Here is a 17,694-nt window from a genome sequence, read left to right on the forward strand (position 1 = left end):
ATTATGCTTTCTTGATTTTCATGCATTTTTACCATCTTTGGGACTAGCAATCAAAATTTTCCCCAGATTTACTGGACAATAATCACTCTTGGTTCATTGCAAACCTTCATCAATGACTTACAAGCACATACAGCTTTTCTCCTTTGTTGAGCCACAAAGTACCTGCAGGTAAGAGCAGTTCAATTGGGTATCAATGATTGCTAACCCCAAATGTGTATTGCTTTTTGCTTCAAATGTGGCAGCCCTGACAATCACTCTTATTTAGAGTGGCAATCTATAATAGGTATTTCCTAACATGTTATTTGTTCAATTCCAGGTCTGTTTGTTTTCCTTCCATGCAGGCAGCAATGCTCAGAAGTATTCTAACAGGAATATTTCATAAGAACAGAATAGTGCATGAGCTGCAATAAGGGAAGCCTGCCAGTAATGCATTATTATGACTTTGCATTCAGCTCCACCCAGAACTCATAGATTTAAATGTTGCATAGAAATAGAACATTAAAGACTTTCTCAAAAGAGAGTTTTGATGCAACTTCTGCATAATTTATTCCCCAGCTGAAATAATTGCAAGTGTATTCCATATTTTAAAGGAAAGGATAGCAAAGTCTACTGAGCTTAAGTCGAGTCTTGGCTGTGCCTTCCATGCCAATCTGGATAGCAACCAACTTTTCTAAGATGAAGAAAGCAACAGACTTTGCAAGCAAAGGGACTGTTGGGATTACATAGAGGAACAATGATCAAACTTATAAAAGGGGAGGCAAAAGAATTAATATGAAATTGGAGAAATGAACGTTTCAAACTCCATTCAAACATTCAATAAATACTAGTTTCTGTAGATACATTTCCATCCTACCTCCAGATATATGTTAGATACAGTACACAACCAAAATACTAAGGATTGCATGCAACTGTAAAAGGTACAATTTAAAAGGGCATTTATTAAATGGGGGATGGATGTAGGCCTAGCATTTTTAGCTGACTGATGGGAGATGCCTTCTTATGTGTCTGCCATATTTCTGTATTAATATGAAAAGTGTGGAGGCAGGAGGATAGGCACACAATGACACCCAGGCTACCACCCCAAGAATTTATTTCATGTGTTATTAGACCTTCAGCCCCTTGTCATGATGTGGAACTCCATTCTCCTTACATCAGCCACTTGGGACTAAAATGTTACTGTAAAAATCAATGAAGGAGATAAATAGAAGCCCAAAACATTGGGGAAAATTGGTGTGCTGGAATTTTGTTCCTATATTCTTGTCATACATCAGAACTGAATATCTTCGCTAGCTCGTCTTCATCCCTGCCGCATTTAAGGTGATGTATGTAAATTAGAGAAGTAAAGTAATAATTCCACTAGAGAATTTGTGCTAGGTACCCTAGCATACTACACACAGCATTAGAGATTGGAATGTATTTTGTACCCCTTTATCTTTCTAATGCATGCACAGAACCACCAGGCAAATCTTGAGCAATTCATCCTTCAAAAGAGCACACTGGGAATAAGTCTGTAGTAATGGATTTTAAAATTGATTTAGTAAAGTAGCGCTTTGACTTTTAATTTAAAGTAGGAGGACAGAATAAAGGGATACAAGTAATTAAAGAATATAATATGATTCTCTAACATAAGGTGAGAGATTTAGTTCAAAGGAGAGAAAAGCTTTAATCAATGATGATCTCTTATTTCACTTGGAAAAACAGATTAGAAATATTTTGGCTCTCATTCTGCCCAGGGCAGATTTAACTTACCTGTAAGGAAAAAGTATTCTGGGATGACAATCCACACATTGCATGAATTTGAAAAAACAAAAAACAGAAATTTACTATTTAAAAAAAATCAGAGCATCTTCATGACGGTGACCTGGCACCAATTGACCTATTGTGATCATACAACACTGCTAAGCCCTGATCAATTATGAGAGATATTTCATAGTATGGTAACTACTGTGCTACTATAGGTAACCTATACAGCACCATATACATAATCCAGGATTGAGTCTGGATTAATGTAAAGTAGAGCAACATTTTTATCCCAATACAGATAAAAACTACAACGACTAAAGGCATGAAGGCTCTTCCATTTCTATTGAGTTGATCAGATGAGAGGCAGAGTGTTGGCTGAAGAAAGGAGCGACTCCATTTTTGATACAACCTTGACATATAAAGCTTCACAGAGATTACAGGCACTATATCAGGGGACCCCAACCTCTGGTCCATGGACTGGCACCGGGCCGTGGCATGCCAAAAACTGGTCTGCGCAAACAAGCAAAGCCCCATCCGCGGGATGCAGGCAGTACATGAAACCACACCCCCTCCGGTCCGCAGAAAAACCTCTCTCCACAGAACTGGTCCCTGGTGCTCAAAAGGCTGTGGACCTCTGCACTATATAATGTCTTACACTGAACTAACAGCCACCACAATCCCCTTAAGTAGTGAAGATCTTATTCTACTATCACTTCCTCCTCCTCTTACTTTTTTGTTCCCAAAACCATCAAGTGACAATCTTTTTCAGCTCATTTCATATCAGCTGAGGAAAGCAAAACAAAACAGAAACTTTCTCTAGAATATAATATGGAATTACATACTAATGTCGCCCAAATTTTCCTTATGCTAGGAAAATTGCCTCTTTTCTTTCTTTAGGATAACTTTGAGCATACGAAGAAAGCAGAAAACAACTTATATCAGGAGCCATATTTTCTAGGTCTACAATGTCATATATTCCAAGGGTTTTTTCCCCCTAAGCAACCCATTTGTTCATCTTTCCAGGTTGCAGAGCAATTCCTAAACAATCCAAATTGGCACTGCTTTATTTATTTATATATTCTTTCATTCATTCATTTTCTGTAGCCACCCATCTCAGTTAATGATTCTCGATAGTTTATAATTCAAAAAGAAAAAAAATACAATTAAAAATACTAAAAACATTCTAGGTAAAGGTAAAGGTTCCCCCGCACATGCATGCTAGTCGTTTCCGACTCTAGGGGCCGGTGCTCATCTCCGTTTCAAAGCCAAAGAGCCAGCGCTTGTCCGAGGATGTCTCCGTGGTCATGTGGCCGGCATGACTAGACGCCAAAGGCGCACGGAACGCTGTTACCTTCCCACCGTAGTGGTCCCTATTTTTCTACTTGCATTTTTACGTGCTTTCGAACTGCTAGGTTGGCAGAAGCTGGGATGAGTAACAGGTGCTCACTCTACAAACATTCTACAACAATACAAACAGCAAAATCACTAAAGACACGAGGAATATCCAGATTAAATATACATAGGAGCAAGACACTTGGTCAGTTGGCAATACAGCCAGGAAACAGGGCCCTTAACACAGGGGTCCCCAAACCCTGGCCCAGTACTGGGCCTTGGCCCGTTTGGAACTGGGCCGTGGAAGCAGCAAGCAAGCGCATGTATGTGCACAGTTCCACTTGTGCGAGCAGCAGAGTGTGCGTGTGCACAAAGCTCCATTTGTGTGAGTGGTGGGTATGTGTGCCCTCCGCTTGTGTAAATGTAGCTGCATATCTGCTTGCTTGCCCGTTGTTTGCTTGGAACCATTCCCCCGCCCCCCGGTCCAGAAAGCTGGAAAGGTTGGGGACTGCTGCCTTAACATATATTCTACGGAGGCAAAAAGAAACATGTCTCCTACCTTGCTTTCTACCAGTGAGATGAGAATCTGCTCCATGATGCTATTAAGGGCTGGAACAGAAGTTTGAATGTGCCCAATTACTACCCCTATGGCAACTCTGGAGAGCTCATAGCTGAGATTTGTGTTTCTGCGGATCAACTCAATCAACTCAGCCCCTATCGTCTTTGGCACGGTGGTTACCAGGCCAGGTGATTCTTGCTCCACCTCCTCTACACTGGCTGCCTTCTTCTCTTCCAGGCAAAGAGAACCAATGTTTTCTACCCCTGTAGATGTGGCTGGTGTGGCCTTCTTTGCTTCTGAGGTCTTTTCGCCACCTGCATCTGAAGCCTCCATTTGGGCAGGAGGCTGTGGAGCAGCCCTTTTGGTCTGGGGGGATTTGCTTGCACTCCCATGTTTTCTTTGTACTGCAGGACTAGTATCTAAGCTGGAGGGTCCCATGGTGAGGGCACTCCTGCTAGGAACAGGGGGAGGAGTATTGCTGGGGCTGGGCGTAGCAGTAGGGAGACCTGACTCTGTTGAACCCGTGTACAAGGTATCCAGGGAAGTTGTGCTTTCGGCAGAGGCGCTAGAAACTGACCCAGAAGGGATTCCAATTGCATCTGAAAGGAAACAATTGACATATCTTAGCAACAAAATCAAAGGAAAAGAGAATGGTTAAAAAAAAGATACAACTGCAGCAGCAGAGTTCATTAAGAATCTTAGTGTGGAAGCTTTCAGAGTAGTTAAACTACCTTTCTTGGTTCCTTTATCTCAAAGCAAAATTGTATTAACTGTCTCTTGAGTGTTCCTGATTGTCAATCTTTTTGTAGCAAGGGAGAAGTCTATTCCATAGAAAGGCGTTTTCATGCTTTTCTAGGAAACTATCCATGCAGGAGTGGAGTTTTTTAGGCAATACTTTTCATTTTATTCATACAGATATTGTTTTTGAATAAAGCATCATTTATTAGACATTAAAAGAGAGAGAAGAGGCCTATTGCTAAAAATATATCTCGATTCTTTATGCAACTGCCTTCACAGAGCAAGGAAGAAAATAGTACACGGCCTGCCTAAAAGCAGAGGTTCACATCTGGCTGAAAGCAATTGACTCCTTTTCCTCATTCATCTGACCTTAAGACTTAAAATCCACATGTCCCCTGACAGCTGTGGCTCAGATGCTGATGACCCATTCACTCCCAGGAGAGAGAAATGATAAATCCAATTCTTCAGCACTCATCAAGTACAGATGAGATTTCTTGTGAATGTAGCTGAAACATAAACTCATGCTGACTTGTTGCATTGTTTTAATTACATAGCCCAGTTAGGCAACCAAAGCACTTTCAACAACTTCTGCAGAAAAGTGAACTTTTAGCTACAGCAATTATTGCTGCAAAGACTAACCAAAGAATACATCTGGGAAGAGCTTCATTCAGATCTGGCTGTCAGTCCTCCGAGGTAGAGCAGACAGGAAATGCAGCCAGAAAATCTAACTGTACTTTATCATAAAGTTACATTAGGGGTGTCAAACTCACAATGTCACGTGACTTATTGTGACTTTTTTTTTTGGCACTGCCGGCAATGGGGTGGGTGCAGTTTTGCTATGATACAAACTGTGGGCCGGCAGTTTGACACCCGAGTTACATTAACAGAATCTTGCAAGTCTAACCTTCCCTTGGTGTGTCTCTTTGTCTTGTCTTTAAGGCCGTTCCTGCTCACCAGTACAAGGAGGGAATGACATTCTTCAGGCTTTCCAGATCCTTTCCCATTATTACTGAGCCATGATTACCAATACTACACCAAACCCATTCTTCTCTTTCCTTGAGCTCTAAATGTCTGCATTTACATGGCCAGCATTGTTAAGGAGTGGAATTAATCAGTGAGAACTTTTGCAGTGCATGGACAATGTGCCTAATAAATCAAAAGTTAATGAATTAGACTTCTACCATCTATTTCCTTCAGCCAACTTGAAGAATACAGCTTCCTTATTGTATTTTGCAACAATAAATTGCCATATTTGCCAAACTCCAAGTAAGCAGTGCTTATTTGTGCACACAAGCTAAATGCTGAACTGCCTTATTTAAGACTCTGTCTGTGTTTCCTGTGTTTTATTCCTTATCTTCCCATCCCACCAAATATTTCTCTCAGCCAGTCTTTCATAGTTACAAGGGAAATTATTTAAGGCAGAAAAAAAGATACAGTTTGTTTATCTGCAGAAGAAAAAACCCCTCTGTAGACAAATGCCAACAATACTGATTCTAACACTTGATTAACTTTGGAGTCATTCTCATGTTCTCCTGCCTGCAACATGAATGGCCCCTGTACAATAACTGTTTACATGACATATCCAGAAGCACAGACCTCATCTGATCCTAAACCAAAGGCTCCTTCTATTTCGCTGTTCCAACGTTAGTGTTCTCCATCTTCTCCCAATGCAGTTTTACTGTGAATGTGATGTAGGACATCTTGTCAACAAGGTGGATAATGATGTGGACAAAAGGTTCTGAGTTGAGCCCTGATCTGCCTAGAATGGTTTGGCCAAATTTGCAAACTATTGTGTGCTCCTAATCCTGTACTTTTGGTTTTATACAAGAATATGGATGTTTTTGTATCATCTTTCACCTCAGATGAAATCATACAGGCATCTGCGTCAGGTTCCTCATTTGGGGTAGTTCGATACTGTGGACTTTTATCTTCTATTTGCTTTCTCCTAAGTGCCAGAAGGCCACATTAATTGAAAGTTGGAACAGCAGCAGTTCCTTCTATCATTTATCTTTGAAGAGGAAACAGAAAAATGTGTTTTTAATGACATTTCCTCTCAGATGCTTGCTCCTAGATATGCTGTGACCAATTCTGGATCGTGAAAATAAATTTCAGGATTGCATTATCAGGTTGTGCATACAAACAGGAATTTCTATTTTCAGGAAAAAAAGTTTAGATTTTTCACCTGATCAGCAAATGTACAAAATAAAATGGAAGCTTCAGCCTGACAGCCTGAGTTTATGCATCTTTATTTAGAAACAAGTTCTACTAAATTCAGGAAAAAAAGATACGCCTAAGACACATTACTGATCAGACTGTAATGTAATTTAATTAGAACAATTGTAATTCCAAAAAACTCCACTCTGCATGTGTTATTTTGAAATGTACAAATTTTAAGAATTGTGAACTTTTCTGCTGGAATTCAGTAACATCTGAAAGACCACAGGTGGCCCATCTCTGGTGAAGTTCCATTTCCTGCCAATTCGCTAACTCACAACATAAAAACAAAACCCAAGTATATTATTTAATGTCTAGTATTTTTGTCTTTGTCCTGAAGAGCACAAGGAGCCACTTACTGCCAAGCCAGTAAAGCTCAGATTTAGCATTCTTTGATCCTCAATATCACCAACTTGCAAGACAATTTCTTACTTTTAATGGGCGCAGTTCTCTGAACATTCTTGCGTTTCTCTGGTGGGGGAGGAATAAGAGGAGTGGTACGGCAGGGCTGTGTAGAAATCTAGAAGAAAGCATTTTAGAACAATCCATGTCATCAACGAGAGCAATGGTAGCGTGTCAAAAACATTCTTTTCTAGGCAATAGCAAATTTGTCCTAATAGCGCTCTTTTCATTTCTTAAAGATGCCTCTAGAGGATAGCATTAATAATCAGCCTCCTCTATGAGCTTAGCAGAACCTAGGAATGTGTGCTGCTCCCTCCCTCCTTTAAGACAGAAAAAGCAGCGTGTTTAATTGCTATGTTCAACAAAGCACCACACTCCTGTTGCACTGAACTGTCAAACACATACAATCTCTATCGCACTCAGCCCCTTTGCAGAGGCAGCAAGCCATGTGCACATTAGAGGCACTGGGAGTGATCCAGGCAACAAATTATCCTTGTGAAAGGATAAAGGACAAAAGCTCGATTTGTGCAGGCTTCCTTCACGTTAATGCATCCAGAGCCATTTTATTATTTAGACTGAGGAAAGCATCTCAGGGTAGGAAAGGCCATTTACGATTGCATCGTTCCCTGCAGAGGCTCATGACAAGAAAAGCATCCAGTGGTGTGCAGCGCTCCCTCTAGTTACTCCACTTCTCAAGCCTTATACTTTTTCTAGAAGCAAAGAGGGATGGGAATACTGACAGCAAGGCTTTCTCTCTTATTTTGGAGGGAAGGGATGACAGCAAGATGGACTACCATAGATGTTTCTCTCTGGCACTACATAAACATCTTAACACTGGTGACAGTACTGAAGTTTTCTATTCACCTTCCTCCGTTCTTCAAATCTCTGTGCCTCTTTCCCCCCCACACACACACTTAGTTCCATGGCTGGCTCAGGAATTCTGGGAGTTGAAGTCCACAAGTCATAAAAGAGCCAAGGTTCCCCACCCCTGATCTAGGCAATCCTTACGTCCCATAGCCAAAGGTTATGCTTATCCCAGCATCTCCTTCAGTTAATCCTTTGTCCTTTCAGCACCCAGAGGGTAGACCAGAATTTTGTTTTTTACCCTCAGATACAAAGTCCTCTGCCCCCTTAAAGCAGCCTGATTCTTTTGAGTTACCACACACACAAATGCACACATATAATCTTGTGTTGGATGGTTTTTTGAGAACTAGAAATCTTGGTCCCATGCATACAGCTAATCATACATAGATTTTTAATGTTGTGTTTGCCAGTCCTCTAATGTTGTATTTGACTGGTGTGTTCTCTTAAATTAGGGAAGCTAGGTATATTTTTGTTGTCATGAACAGATCAATCTTTGTTTGATTTTATACTGACAGTGCTATAAATCTCTGCTGAGTTAATTAATTAATTCAGATGGTCTAACCCAAGTGGGTTGATGGATCTAGAGACTTTTCTGAAGGCAGCTTCACAATTTCCAGCCTAGTCTGTCATCAGTACTGACAAACATGGCCAACCATGAAACATGGAGTTCCTTGGGTACACGCGTAGTCCTCGACTTATGTCTGTAATTGAACCCAAAATTGTGGTTGCTTTAGCAAGACAGTTGGAGTTAGATCAGGGGTGTCAAACTTGCCATGTCCCGTGACATATTGGGACTTTATCGCCTTTCCTGGAGCTGCGGGTCGGCACTTGACACATTTGCCCTGCAGTTTGACACCCCTGAGTTAGATGGTTCCTAAATGCCCTCTTCCCTTCAACAGACCTCACATGACATCTTGGCTCAGCAGACTGTGAAAGGGATGAAGCAGACGGATAGTAGGCTGGAGTACTGTTGCAGAAAATCTGGGCACAATTTGATTTTAACGTGGATTTGAGTCCTCCTCAGGGCCTCCTTGCAATCCTATTTTGTGACAGTGTATGTGGCAGAGAGGGCTTACTTCTTCTTTTCCTCTCTTGCATTTGCACCAAAGAGTTCTGCAAAGGCTTTTCAAAACCCTTCTTCCCTTAAGATGTTGAGGGAAGGGAATCAGAACAGCTAGAAGCATGCTGAGAGCAATTTTCCATCATTTTTTGTAGAAAAGACTGAATTTGCTACAAATTCTAGTGTTGGGGCAGATTATAGGTCCTGTTCATATGGATGTTTTTTTTTCCAATTCCTTAATACATCTTGAGAATGTGGACAGAGTATGTGGAAAAGTTAAGGCCCACCATCTGTTTGCTCAACTCTTTCCCCACCTGGCTAACTAATTAGTCACACTGGAATCACACACGGTTACCAGAAATGATTAATGACTTTTTCAGCCAGGAAAGTCTTGCCACTTACTTAAAAAAGAAAGTTATGTGATCTTTATTGAAAAGTCCTCTTTGCACCTCAAGGAGTTTTGTAATTATAAGCCAGGTTCTAATGTTCCATTTCTGAATAAGATGGTTGAGAAAGCTATAACTGTGCTGTTCAAGGTGGACAATGAAAGTGATTATCTAGACCAGGGGTGTCAAACTGCTGGCCTGAGGGCAAGATGTGTCACACAGAAACTGCACCCACTCCAGCTCCGGCAAGGGGCAAAAAGTCACAATACATTGCGACACGTCATGTAACACCCCTGATCTAAACCCACTTCAATTAAGGCTTTGCCCATTCCAGTGAATGAGGTACATTGGAAACCAGGTGAGGAGAAATACAACACTGGTGTGGAGGAATACTGAGATAGCCCTGAGGAAGATAGGTAGCAGCCCTTGGGAAAACATGAGCCTGGCCATGAAAAACAGGACGTGATGAACACTCAGGATTGCCCACCTTGATTCTCTTGGGTATAAGAGAGAATGAAAGAAAAATTCTGTCAGGCTTTCTGTTATCTTTTATAACAATAAAGAAGACTTCCAGTAGTTCCTGTTTCCTGACCTGGCCTACTATGAAGGACTGCTATTTGCTACCTCTCCTGGATTTCTTGCCACCTTTCAATACTACTGACCGTGGTATCATTCTGAGGGAGTTGGACATCTGAAGAATTTGGGCCTTAGGGAAATTGGTTTGCAGAGATTCCAGTCTTTATTGCCAGGACTCATTCAGATGGTGGTGTTACGGTGTCCCATAAAGCTCTATCATATCCTCTTGCTCGACATCTATCGGAAATTATTGGGGAGATTATTTGGAACTTATTTAGAACTTGGCGCAGGGTGCCATCACTATATTTGACCCACCCAGCTCTACTGCTTCTTTTATCTAGTTCCACAGGAGCAATCACCACTTTTCAACACATGAGCAGGATGAAGGATAACAACAACAACAACAACAAAAATCAGACTAAGAGTGGTGCTGTTAGTAAGGAGAAAACTGGATTCAGGGATGGATGTGAGGCTTACTTTGGATGGAGCAGCATATCCCACATGAGAGCCCTATTTTGGGACTTGACTCTGGCTGTCAAGATTTACAAATGATGGCTGGATCAAAAAGCCTATCTACAAAACTATGGTGTGTGTGTGTGTGTGTGTGTGTGTGTGTGTGTGTGTGTGTGTGTGTATTTGGGCTAGGCATGTTCTGGTTGATTCTTTCCTATAAATGCAACTCCTATCTAGAAAAGGATGATGTGTGCCCCCACTAATTATTGGATAGGTATAGTGGATGTAGATGTAGTTTTTCTTCATGTCCCTGATTTAATGTTGGATTTTTATTGCTTTTAATCTTCATTCCTCAGATGCTACAGCTGGTCCAGAATGTAGTGGTGCAGGCAGCAATGGGTGAGCCATAGCATGCTCATGGGATCCCAATGCTTTATGAACCATACCGGTTGCTGGCTGGCTTCCTTGTATAATTCAAAGTGTCCCTATAAGCCTTCATGGCATAGGGCCTAGTTATTTGAAGGACCATCTGTCTCCAATAGTGTCTGCCTGTCCAGTAGCATTGGACAGAATGGGTATGGCTCCAGGTGCCTTTGATTAAACAGGGTCACCTATCAGCTGCCTTCTCTGTTGCAGCACCTGCCTTCTGAAACAGCTTCCCCCAGATATCCATATGGTTGTCACTCTGCTGATATTCTGAATGGCCTTGAAAACCTGGCTGTTCACCTAGGTCTTGAGGCAAAATGGCCCATGTTGGTTATTTTTTTGCTTGCTTGCATGTTTTTTTCTGGACAGATATGATTCTTTTTCTAATTTTTAAAGCTTTTTTAAAGTTTAAGCTGTCCATAATCATCCGGAGTCTAAATTTAAATTTTAACAGAATAAATTAATAAAAAGAGGAACACTAGAGTAGAACAGTGTTTCCTCCTGTCCATTTTCTTCTCCTTTTATCAACCTGGTCTAAAAACCTTCATCTATGAGACCAGATCAAGTGGTCATATTCTTGAACTGCTGCAATCCTAAGAATGTGTAAACTTAGGCTGATCATGTCCCTATGAGCCAGAAAGGCCTTTTGGGGAGAAAGTGTGTGTGGGGGTGGGTGTGTGAGGGAATGCCCAAATGTTCCCAGATATCCAAATTGTATTTTGCTGAAGCCTGAATGCATGCTGATCAAAAGTATTTGCATTTTAAACCTTAGTTCCCCAACAGCACCTCTCTCTTGCCTGAGAAAACTGCCCGGTGTGTTATCAAACTATCTGGAAACAAGCATTTGCCTCAAAGGCTACACATTCTGTAAGCACTCAAAATTCTTCGAACCCTACTACCCTGACTCAATGATTTTAACAGAAAGAGGGGATTTGTTGTCCTTCATATTCTTTTCCCAGAAGCAAATAACACTTAATCAGTTTAATCAGAAACAGGCTTAGAAAACAATCACGAAGTTTAAAAGTAAAGCTAGGAAACCACTTTTCAAATTAGAGTGAAGAGATTGAAGTTTAAAAATTATATCATCCACAAACACACCCACCCACCCACCCCAAATACAAATATATTTCACCCTGATTCTGAGTACGTCGTCTATTTATCATAGTGCAAAGCACATTCTATTTGCAATATACTGAAAAGAGATTGGCCATAAATCCTTCACAAATTGGATTATAGGTAATGGTCTTCCCATTATTTGTCAATGCACTTTTGCTATGCTAGTTTCACTGATACAAAAGGATCATGACAGGGAATGGAGATGGGCAGACGAGTTATGCTATTCATTTTTCTTCCCATGAAGAAATCTATCTAGCTTTTATCTTCTTTTCCAAAAAAGCCCAAAGGCTAAATGAGTTTATTTCTCTTGGGTGCAGATGTCAACACTCAAAAAGAAGTTATTTTGGAAGGCGACAGGTCCTGTTCCATCAATTTCCATCAACATTAATTTCCCCATTCCCCTGTACCTCCAATCATAAGAGCTGGCCTTCATTTAACTAAGATATAAGCTTGTCCCTTGGAGGGACTGATTTCCCTGCTATATCATTAGCGTCAGAACTAACGAATACATATACGGAAAATAATGTTCATATAAAACTCTGTCATTTATTTATTAATCAAATTTATATAGATGCCCATCTTACCAAGGGCAACTGGGCGGGACACAACAATAAATAAAACAACTAATATAAACAGATACAAATCTAAAAACAAAAAAGAATCACAGCAGTAAATAATATTAAAAAAACAAAAATACTAACCCTGGGTGAAGGGAGGATAGAAATGGCCGCCTCAGCTACCAAGACAAATTTCTGGTTCCCGGGGAACCCCAGGCCTCGCAGGAAAAGCAGGTCTTGATTTGAAAAATCAAAAGGGGAGGCAATCTAATTTCAGGGGGAAGGATGTTTCTTAAGAAACATAGCAGAGAAGGCACATCTCCTGGGATCTACCAGGTACAGATCCCTAGCCAATGGTACTTGCAATGTGCCTTCTCCTGAGAGCTAATGGGACTGCCTGATGTAACTGGGGAGAGACGCTCTCCGTCTCACCTTTTCTGCATTCAGTTTTTAGTTGAATTTTAGTTTACTTTAACATTCACAACAAAACGTATATCGGGCAGCGTTTCCCAATCAGGTGCTCTCAGATGGGCTGGAATTACTGCCCTCAGAATTCCCACTCAGTCAGCCACACAGTTATACTAATGAAGAACAGATAAATCAGTTAAATTCTTCACATTTAACTAAGACTTGGAGAGTATTGGCAGAAGACAATGAGACAATAAGCAGTAGCATACTACGTAAAACATTTATTCCTGCAACACACTCAACTCCTTAAAAGGGCATTGTGAGACTGCTGGCTATCCTGATCAGCGCTGACAAATTCCAATCCTGGAGATACGTAAAAAAGCAGTAATTAAAATTCTAGACCACCCCAGCCTAGTCTAACATAAAACAGCCATTTTTGCAAAACTCATCATCTGCAATAATCAAAACGTAAGAAGGCATCATTGCTACCATTCATTTTTGACTGGTCTTAGACTGTAAGACTAATGAAAACACTATTCTCCATTAACGCTCAAAACAGGTAGTCAGTAGGTGAAATGTCCCCAAAGAATCCATGGGGTTCAAGATATACAAAATGTATTAACAGATGTTCACTCCAGTACATAAAATGTAGTTTTTACTCGCTCCTTTTCTTTATTCAGGAGCAAGAAAAGAGTACATCTTAATACCTCTTAAGTCATTGGTTCTGCATGCCTAGAGCATGCTGGAGAAAACTTATAAATATGGCAAAGGCACTACCTGGTAAAGGTCACCTTCTTCATCCTGGATGTCTTTGTTAGGCAAACTATGATGTCGTTCATATCCAGTTCTGCAGACACCATTGGGCTGCCTGGCTAGGTCCAGATGGTGATCACTAGTGGATGGAGTAATTCCTTGAGTGGACGGTGAATGGCCTTTGCGGGAGACTGTTTCCTTTCGATGATGGATCAACTTTCTGATAACATAACAAAGAATCACACTTGAGAAGGTAGGTTTCAAGAATGTCCAACATATCAGCGATACAATGAGCTGAAATTTGTATACATAATAAGCATCTTTTTTTTAATTCAAGGAATAAATCAAGCTTTTTCCTTTACCTATATGAAGTAAGGTATAGGGAACTAAGAAGCTCCTTATTGCTCTATGAGGAAATTCAACTACAAAGGATTAATGCAACAGAGATGGAGACAATCTGGTGGTTTTTTCAAATGTTACTAGATTCAGTCTCAACCAACATGCCTAATAGCCAGGATTGATGAAGACTTTAAAAGCATTTATGGATCACAGATGCTTTTAGCTTTAGAGAACCACTTTTAATTTAGATTACAGAGCATTTAGCTCCACTGTAAGTCATCATGTTCTCAGTTAAGAGGATTTTTGAATTAGTGGTATCATAATTTAAATAGTCACCTGAGAAGTTTATTTACAGCAAATTTGATTCTCGAAGAGCTTCACACTCTTCTGCTGTATCAATGAATCCTCTGTATGTTGAGTTTTCCTGCACTTCATTTTTTTTCTTTTCTTCCATACCTAGCCTTTAATCTCATTTATCTCTAACTTTCTTTGGTTGTATTTCCAGCGTACTACTGCTTTCTCTCTTAGATTCATTCATTCATTCATTCATCCATCCATCTTAATCTTCAATCATTCCCTTCTGCTTTTCCACTCTTCCAAATTATGCTGTGCCTTCACAAACCTTAACACTGGTCTGCAAATCAATATTCAATTCTTTGGAAACAAAGGTGCTCCAGGGGGGAAACCAGATGTTAAAAAATAGAGACATCACCATACCATTTGACTTCAATAAAGTGCTACATGGAGAAAAGATGAATGGAAGAAAGAGAGCCAGCTCAGTATCTCTTACAATACCTAACATAGTTCTAATTATGACAATATAAGATTTAATTGCATTTTCTTTCAGATATATTTTCATACTGTGATGAATGTCTTGTTTGTTTTACTTACTGAAGAACATCCCTCTGTTCCAAGTTGTATTTCCCTCCATTCTTCATTGCCTCATTATGAATGGCTTCAATAGCTCTGTCAATAGATTGCAGAACCACATCTTGTTCTAGCACCTAAGGAACACAAAATTTGTCACATTAAGCATATTCATCTTCCCATCAAGGTTTATAAATAACAATATGGGATTGTCAAATATAGCCATCTTAAATCTGTCGCACAGGCAGCCTCTGAAATAGGCCCAATCTTTTTGTAGTTATAATCCACAGTATTCATTTATAACAAAATCCATTTCCATTTACTACTTGATAAAGGTATTTGTTAGAAATTCTTTTGAAATAAACCGAATGAACGGGGTGGTTTTTTTTCAGTATACAAAATGGATTTTGTCTGTCTAAGATTTATTGGTAGAATAGAAAAAACATTTGTTCTGACAGCAGTGGAATATATATCACAGTTCTACTCACACATCCTAGGCCCCGGAGTCCCTGCAATTCATTACATGAAGATCAATACCAAAACTTCAGAGGTACAAAGCAGCTCTGCAGATCAATTTCACATTCAAATTGCCTCTTCTACATTCATTGTAAGATAGGTGATAATTTTATATTTACCTCTTTTTGCTATCACTGCTCACTTTTGGAAAAGCCAAAGGACTAGATTCCCTCCATATCCTAGCCAAGAAAGAAACCTAGTGGCTAGAACTGTACATACTTTCAGCACTGGAGAGCGTAATAACTATTCTCAGAAGCAAGCCATTTAGCTAATGTAATGTTTATGCAACACATTTTGAACCAAATTATTATTTACATTTCAAACTTATATTGAAACAATAAACAGTAATTATTCTTTATATTGCCCTGAAGTAACATTGCAAATCTTAATCACTGAACAGCCATGGCCTATCATCAGCCTTCCCCACTTTGGTTTCACATAGATAGGTTCAATGCACACAATTTCTAGACAGTAGGGTTTTATGAGTTACAGTTCAATACATCTTGAACTGAATTAATGACAATCCTGTACACATTCTTAGACTAACTGTAAATGATGATACCCAACTTTTTCTTTCCACCCCAAACCAACCCAGCGATGCCCTCGCCGTGATGTCCCGTTGCCTGGAGGCGGTCCAGGTCTGGATGGGGAGAAACAGGCTTCATCTTAATCCCGCCAAGACTGAGTGGCTGTGCATATCGGCATCTCGGGCTAACCAGTCTATTCCATCTCTAACGATGGGGGGTGAGGTGTTACCCCCCCGTTGATAGGGCTCGCAACTTGGGCGTCTTCCTGGATTCACGAGTCAATTTTGAAGACCATATAGGAGCCGTGACCAGGGGGGCTTTTGCCCAGGTTCGCCTGGTGCGCCAGTTGCGACCCTATCTGGACCGAGATGCCCTACGCACAGTCACTCATGCGCTCGTGACCTCCCGTTTAGACTACTGCAATGCTCTCTACATGGGGCTGCCCTTGAGGACCACTCGGAGGCTTCAGCTGGTGCAGAATGCGGCTGCGCGAGTTGTGATGGGGGTCTCCCGATACTCCCATGTAACACCTCTACTCCGCGAGCTGCATTGGCTCCCGGTTGCCCTCCGGGTGAGATTCAAGGTGCTGGTGATGACCTATAAAGCCCTAAATGGCTTGGGTCCGGGATATCTGAGGGAACACCTGCTGCCGGCATCAAGCTCCCTTCGTCCAGTGTGCTCCCACAGGGAGGGTATTCTCAGGGTGCCACTGGTAAGAGATTGCCGGCGGACGGCACCCAAGGATAGGGCCTTCTCAGTGGGTGCGCCTGCCCTTTGGAACCAGCTGCCAGTAGAGCTTAGGACTGCCCCCGACCTCCGTTCATTCCGCCGGGACCTGAAGACATGGCTCTTCGAGCTCTCTGGCCCAGGCTGAGAATCTGAATTTTAATTTTAATTTTAACTGGGGTTTTATTTGTTCAGGGATGGATATAATTTTTAAAATTGTTTTTAACTTTTGTATTTTTGTTTTTAATCACCCTGTAAACCGCCCTGAGTCCTTCGGGAAAAGGTGGTATATAAATGTAATAAAGTAAATAAATAAAATAAAATGTAACTGCTTTGAACTTGAAGATAAGGTTGAAAGGAAACAATGAGCAGTAAACAATATTTGGAAAGCAGTATGCAGTATTGATGTAACATTATTTCTCTTACTTGAAAGAAATTATCTAAAACAACTTTCATGGAAAATATACAAAAAATATTGATTGATATGCCGTTTTCATCTAAAAAAAATTCTCATGTTGCTTATAATTCATCTTTCAACACCATTATGAGATTCCATAATTGTTCCATGAAGACCAAGTTCAAATTATATGCACCATTCTCCAGAACAATACAGCAATAGCACTTAGACTTATATACACTTCACAATGCTTTACAGCCCTCTCTAAGTGATTTACAGAGTCAGCATATTGCCTCTAATAATCTGGCTCCTCATTTTACTGACCTCGGCAGGATGGAAGGCTGAGTCAACCTAGAGCCAGTCAGGATCCAAGAAATCAAACTCTTGGCAATGCGAGTAGAGTTAGCCTGCAATACTGTGCCAACACGGCTCTATGTAAGTATATGTATGTTTATCAGCTAAAATAACCAATTAAGAGATTCAAAATATCTATGTTAGAGTTCATTTCATGTAGATTTCCTTTGGTTCTCCTACTATCTCTCCTGCAGTAATTCATTCATTAAATATTTCAACTGAAATTTCCCTGAGCTGTGTTTCTGTGACACATTGCAAAATAAGTGCCACACAATACTTCCAAAGCTACTAATATAACATTAATACAGTGCATCTTTTTAAAAGATATTATTTTTTCTGGAGACGTCCTCGGACAAGCACTGGCTCTTCGGCTTTGAAACG

At 40.5% G+C, this 17,694-nt stretch overlaps 1 protein-coding gene across 1 annotated transcript in view; it reads right to left on the reverse strand.

Annotated features, from left to right (window-relative positions):
* The window catches only part of NCKIPSD (NCK interacting protein with SH3 domain), a 114,439-nt gene that overhangs the window by 36,730 nt on the left and 60,015 nt on the right, over positions 1 to 17,694 (reverse strand). Inside the window, exons 2-5 of the mRNA XM_083354318.1 lie at positions 14,818 to 14,930; positions 13,612 to 13,807; positions 7,019 to 7,106; positions 3,635 to 4,233 (exon numbers count right to left, since the gene is read on the reverse strand). Of these exons, the coding sequence (XP_083210444.1) occupies positions 3,635 to 4,233; positions 7,019 to 7,106; positions 13,612 to 13,807; positions 14,818 to 14,930 (996 nt within the window). The remainder of the gene's footprint in view (positions 1 to 3,634; positions 4,234 to 7,018; positions 7,107 to 13,611; positions 13,808 to 14,817; positions 14,931 to 17,694) is intronic.

Source organism: Vipera ursinii (assembly GCF_947247035.1).
Source record: "Vipera ursinii genome assembly, chromosome: 2".
Classification (NCBI taxonomy): domain Eukaryota; kingdom Metazoa; phylum Chordata; class Lepidosauria; order Squamata; family Viperidae; genus Vipera; species Vipera ursinii.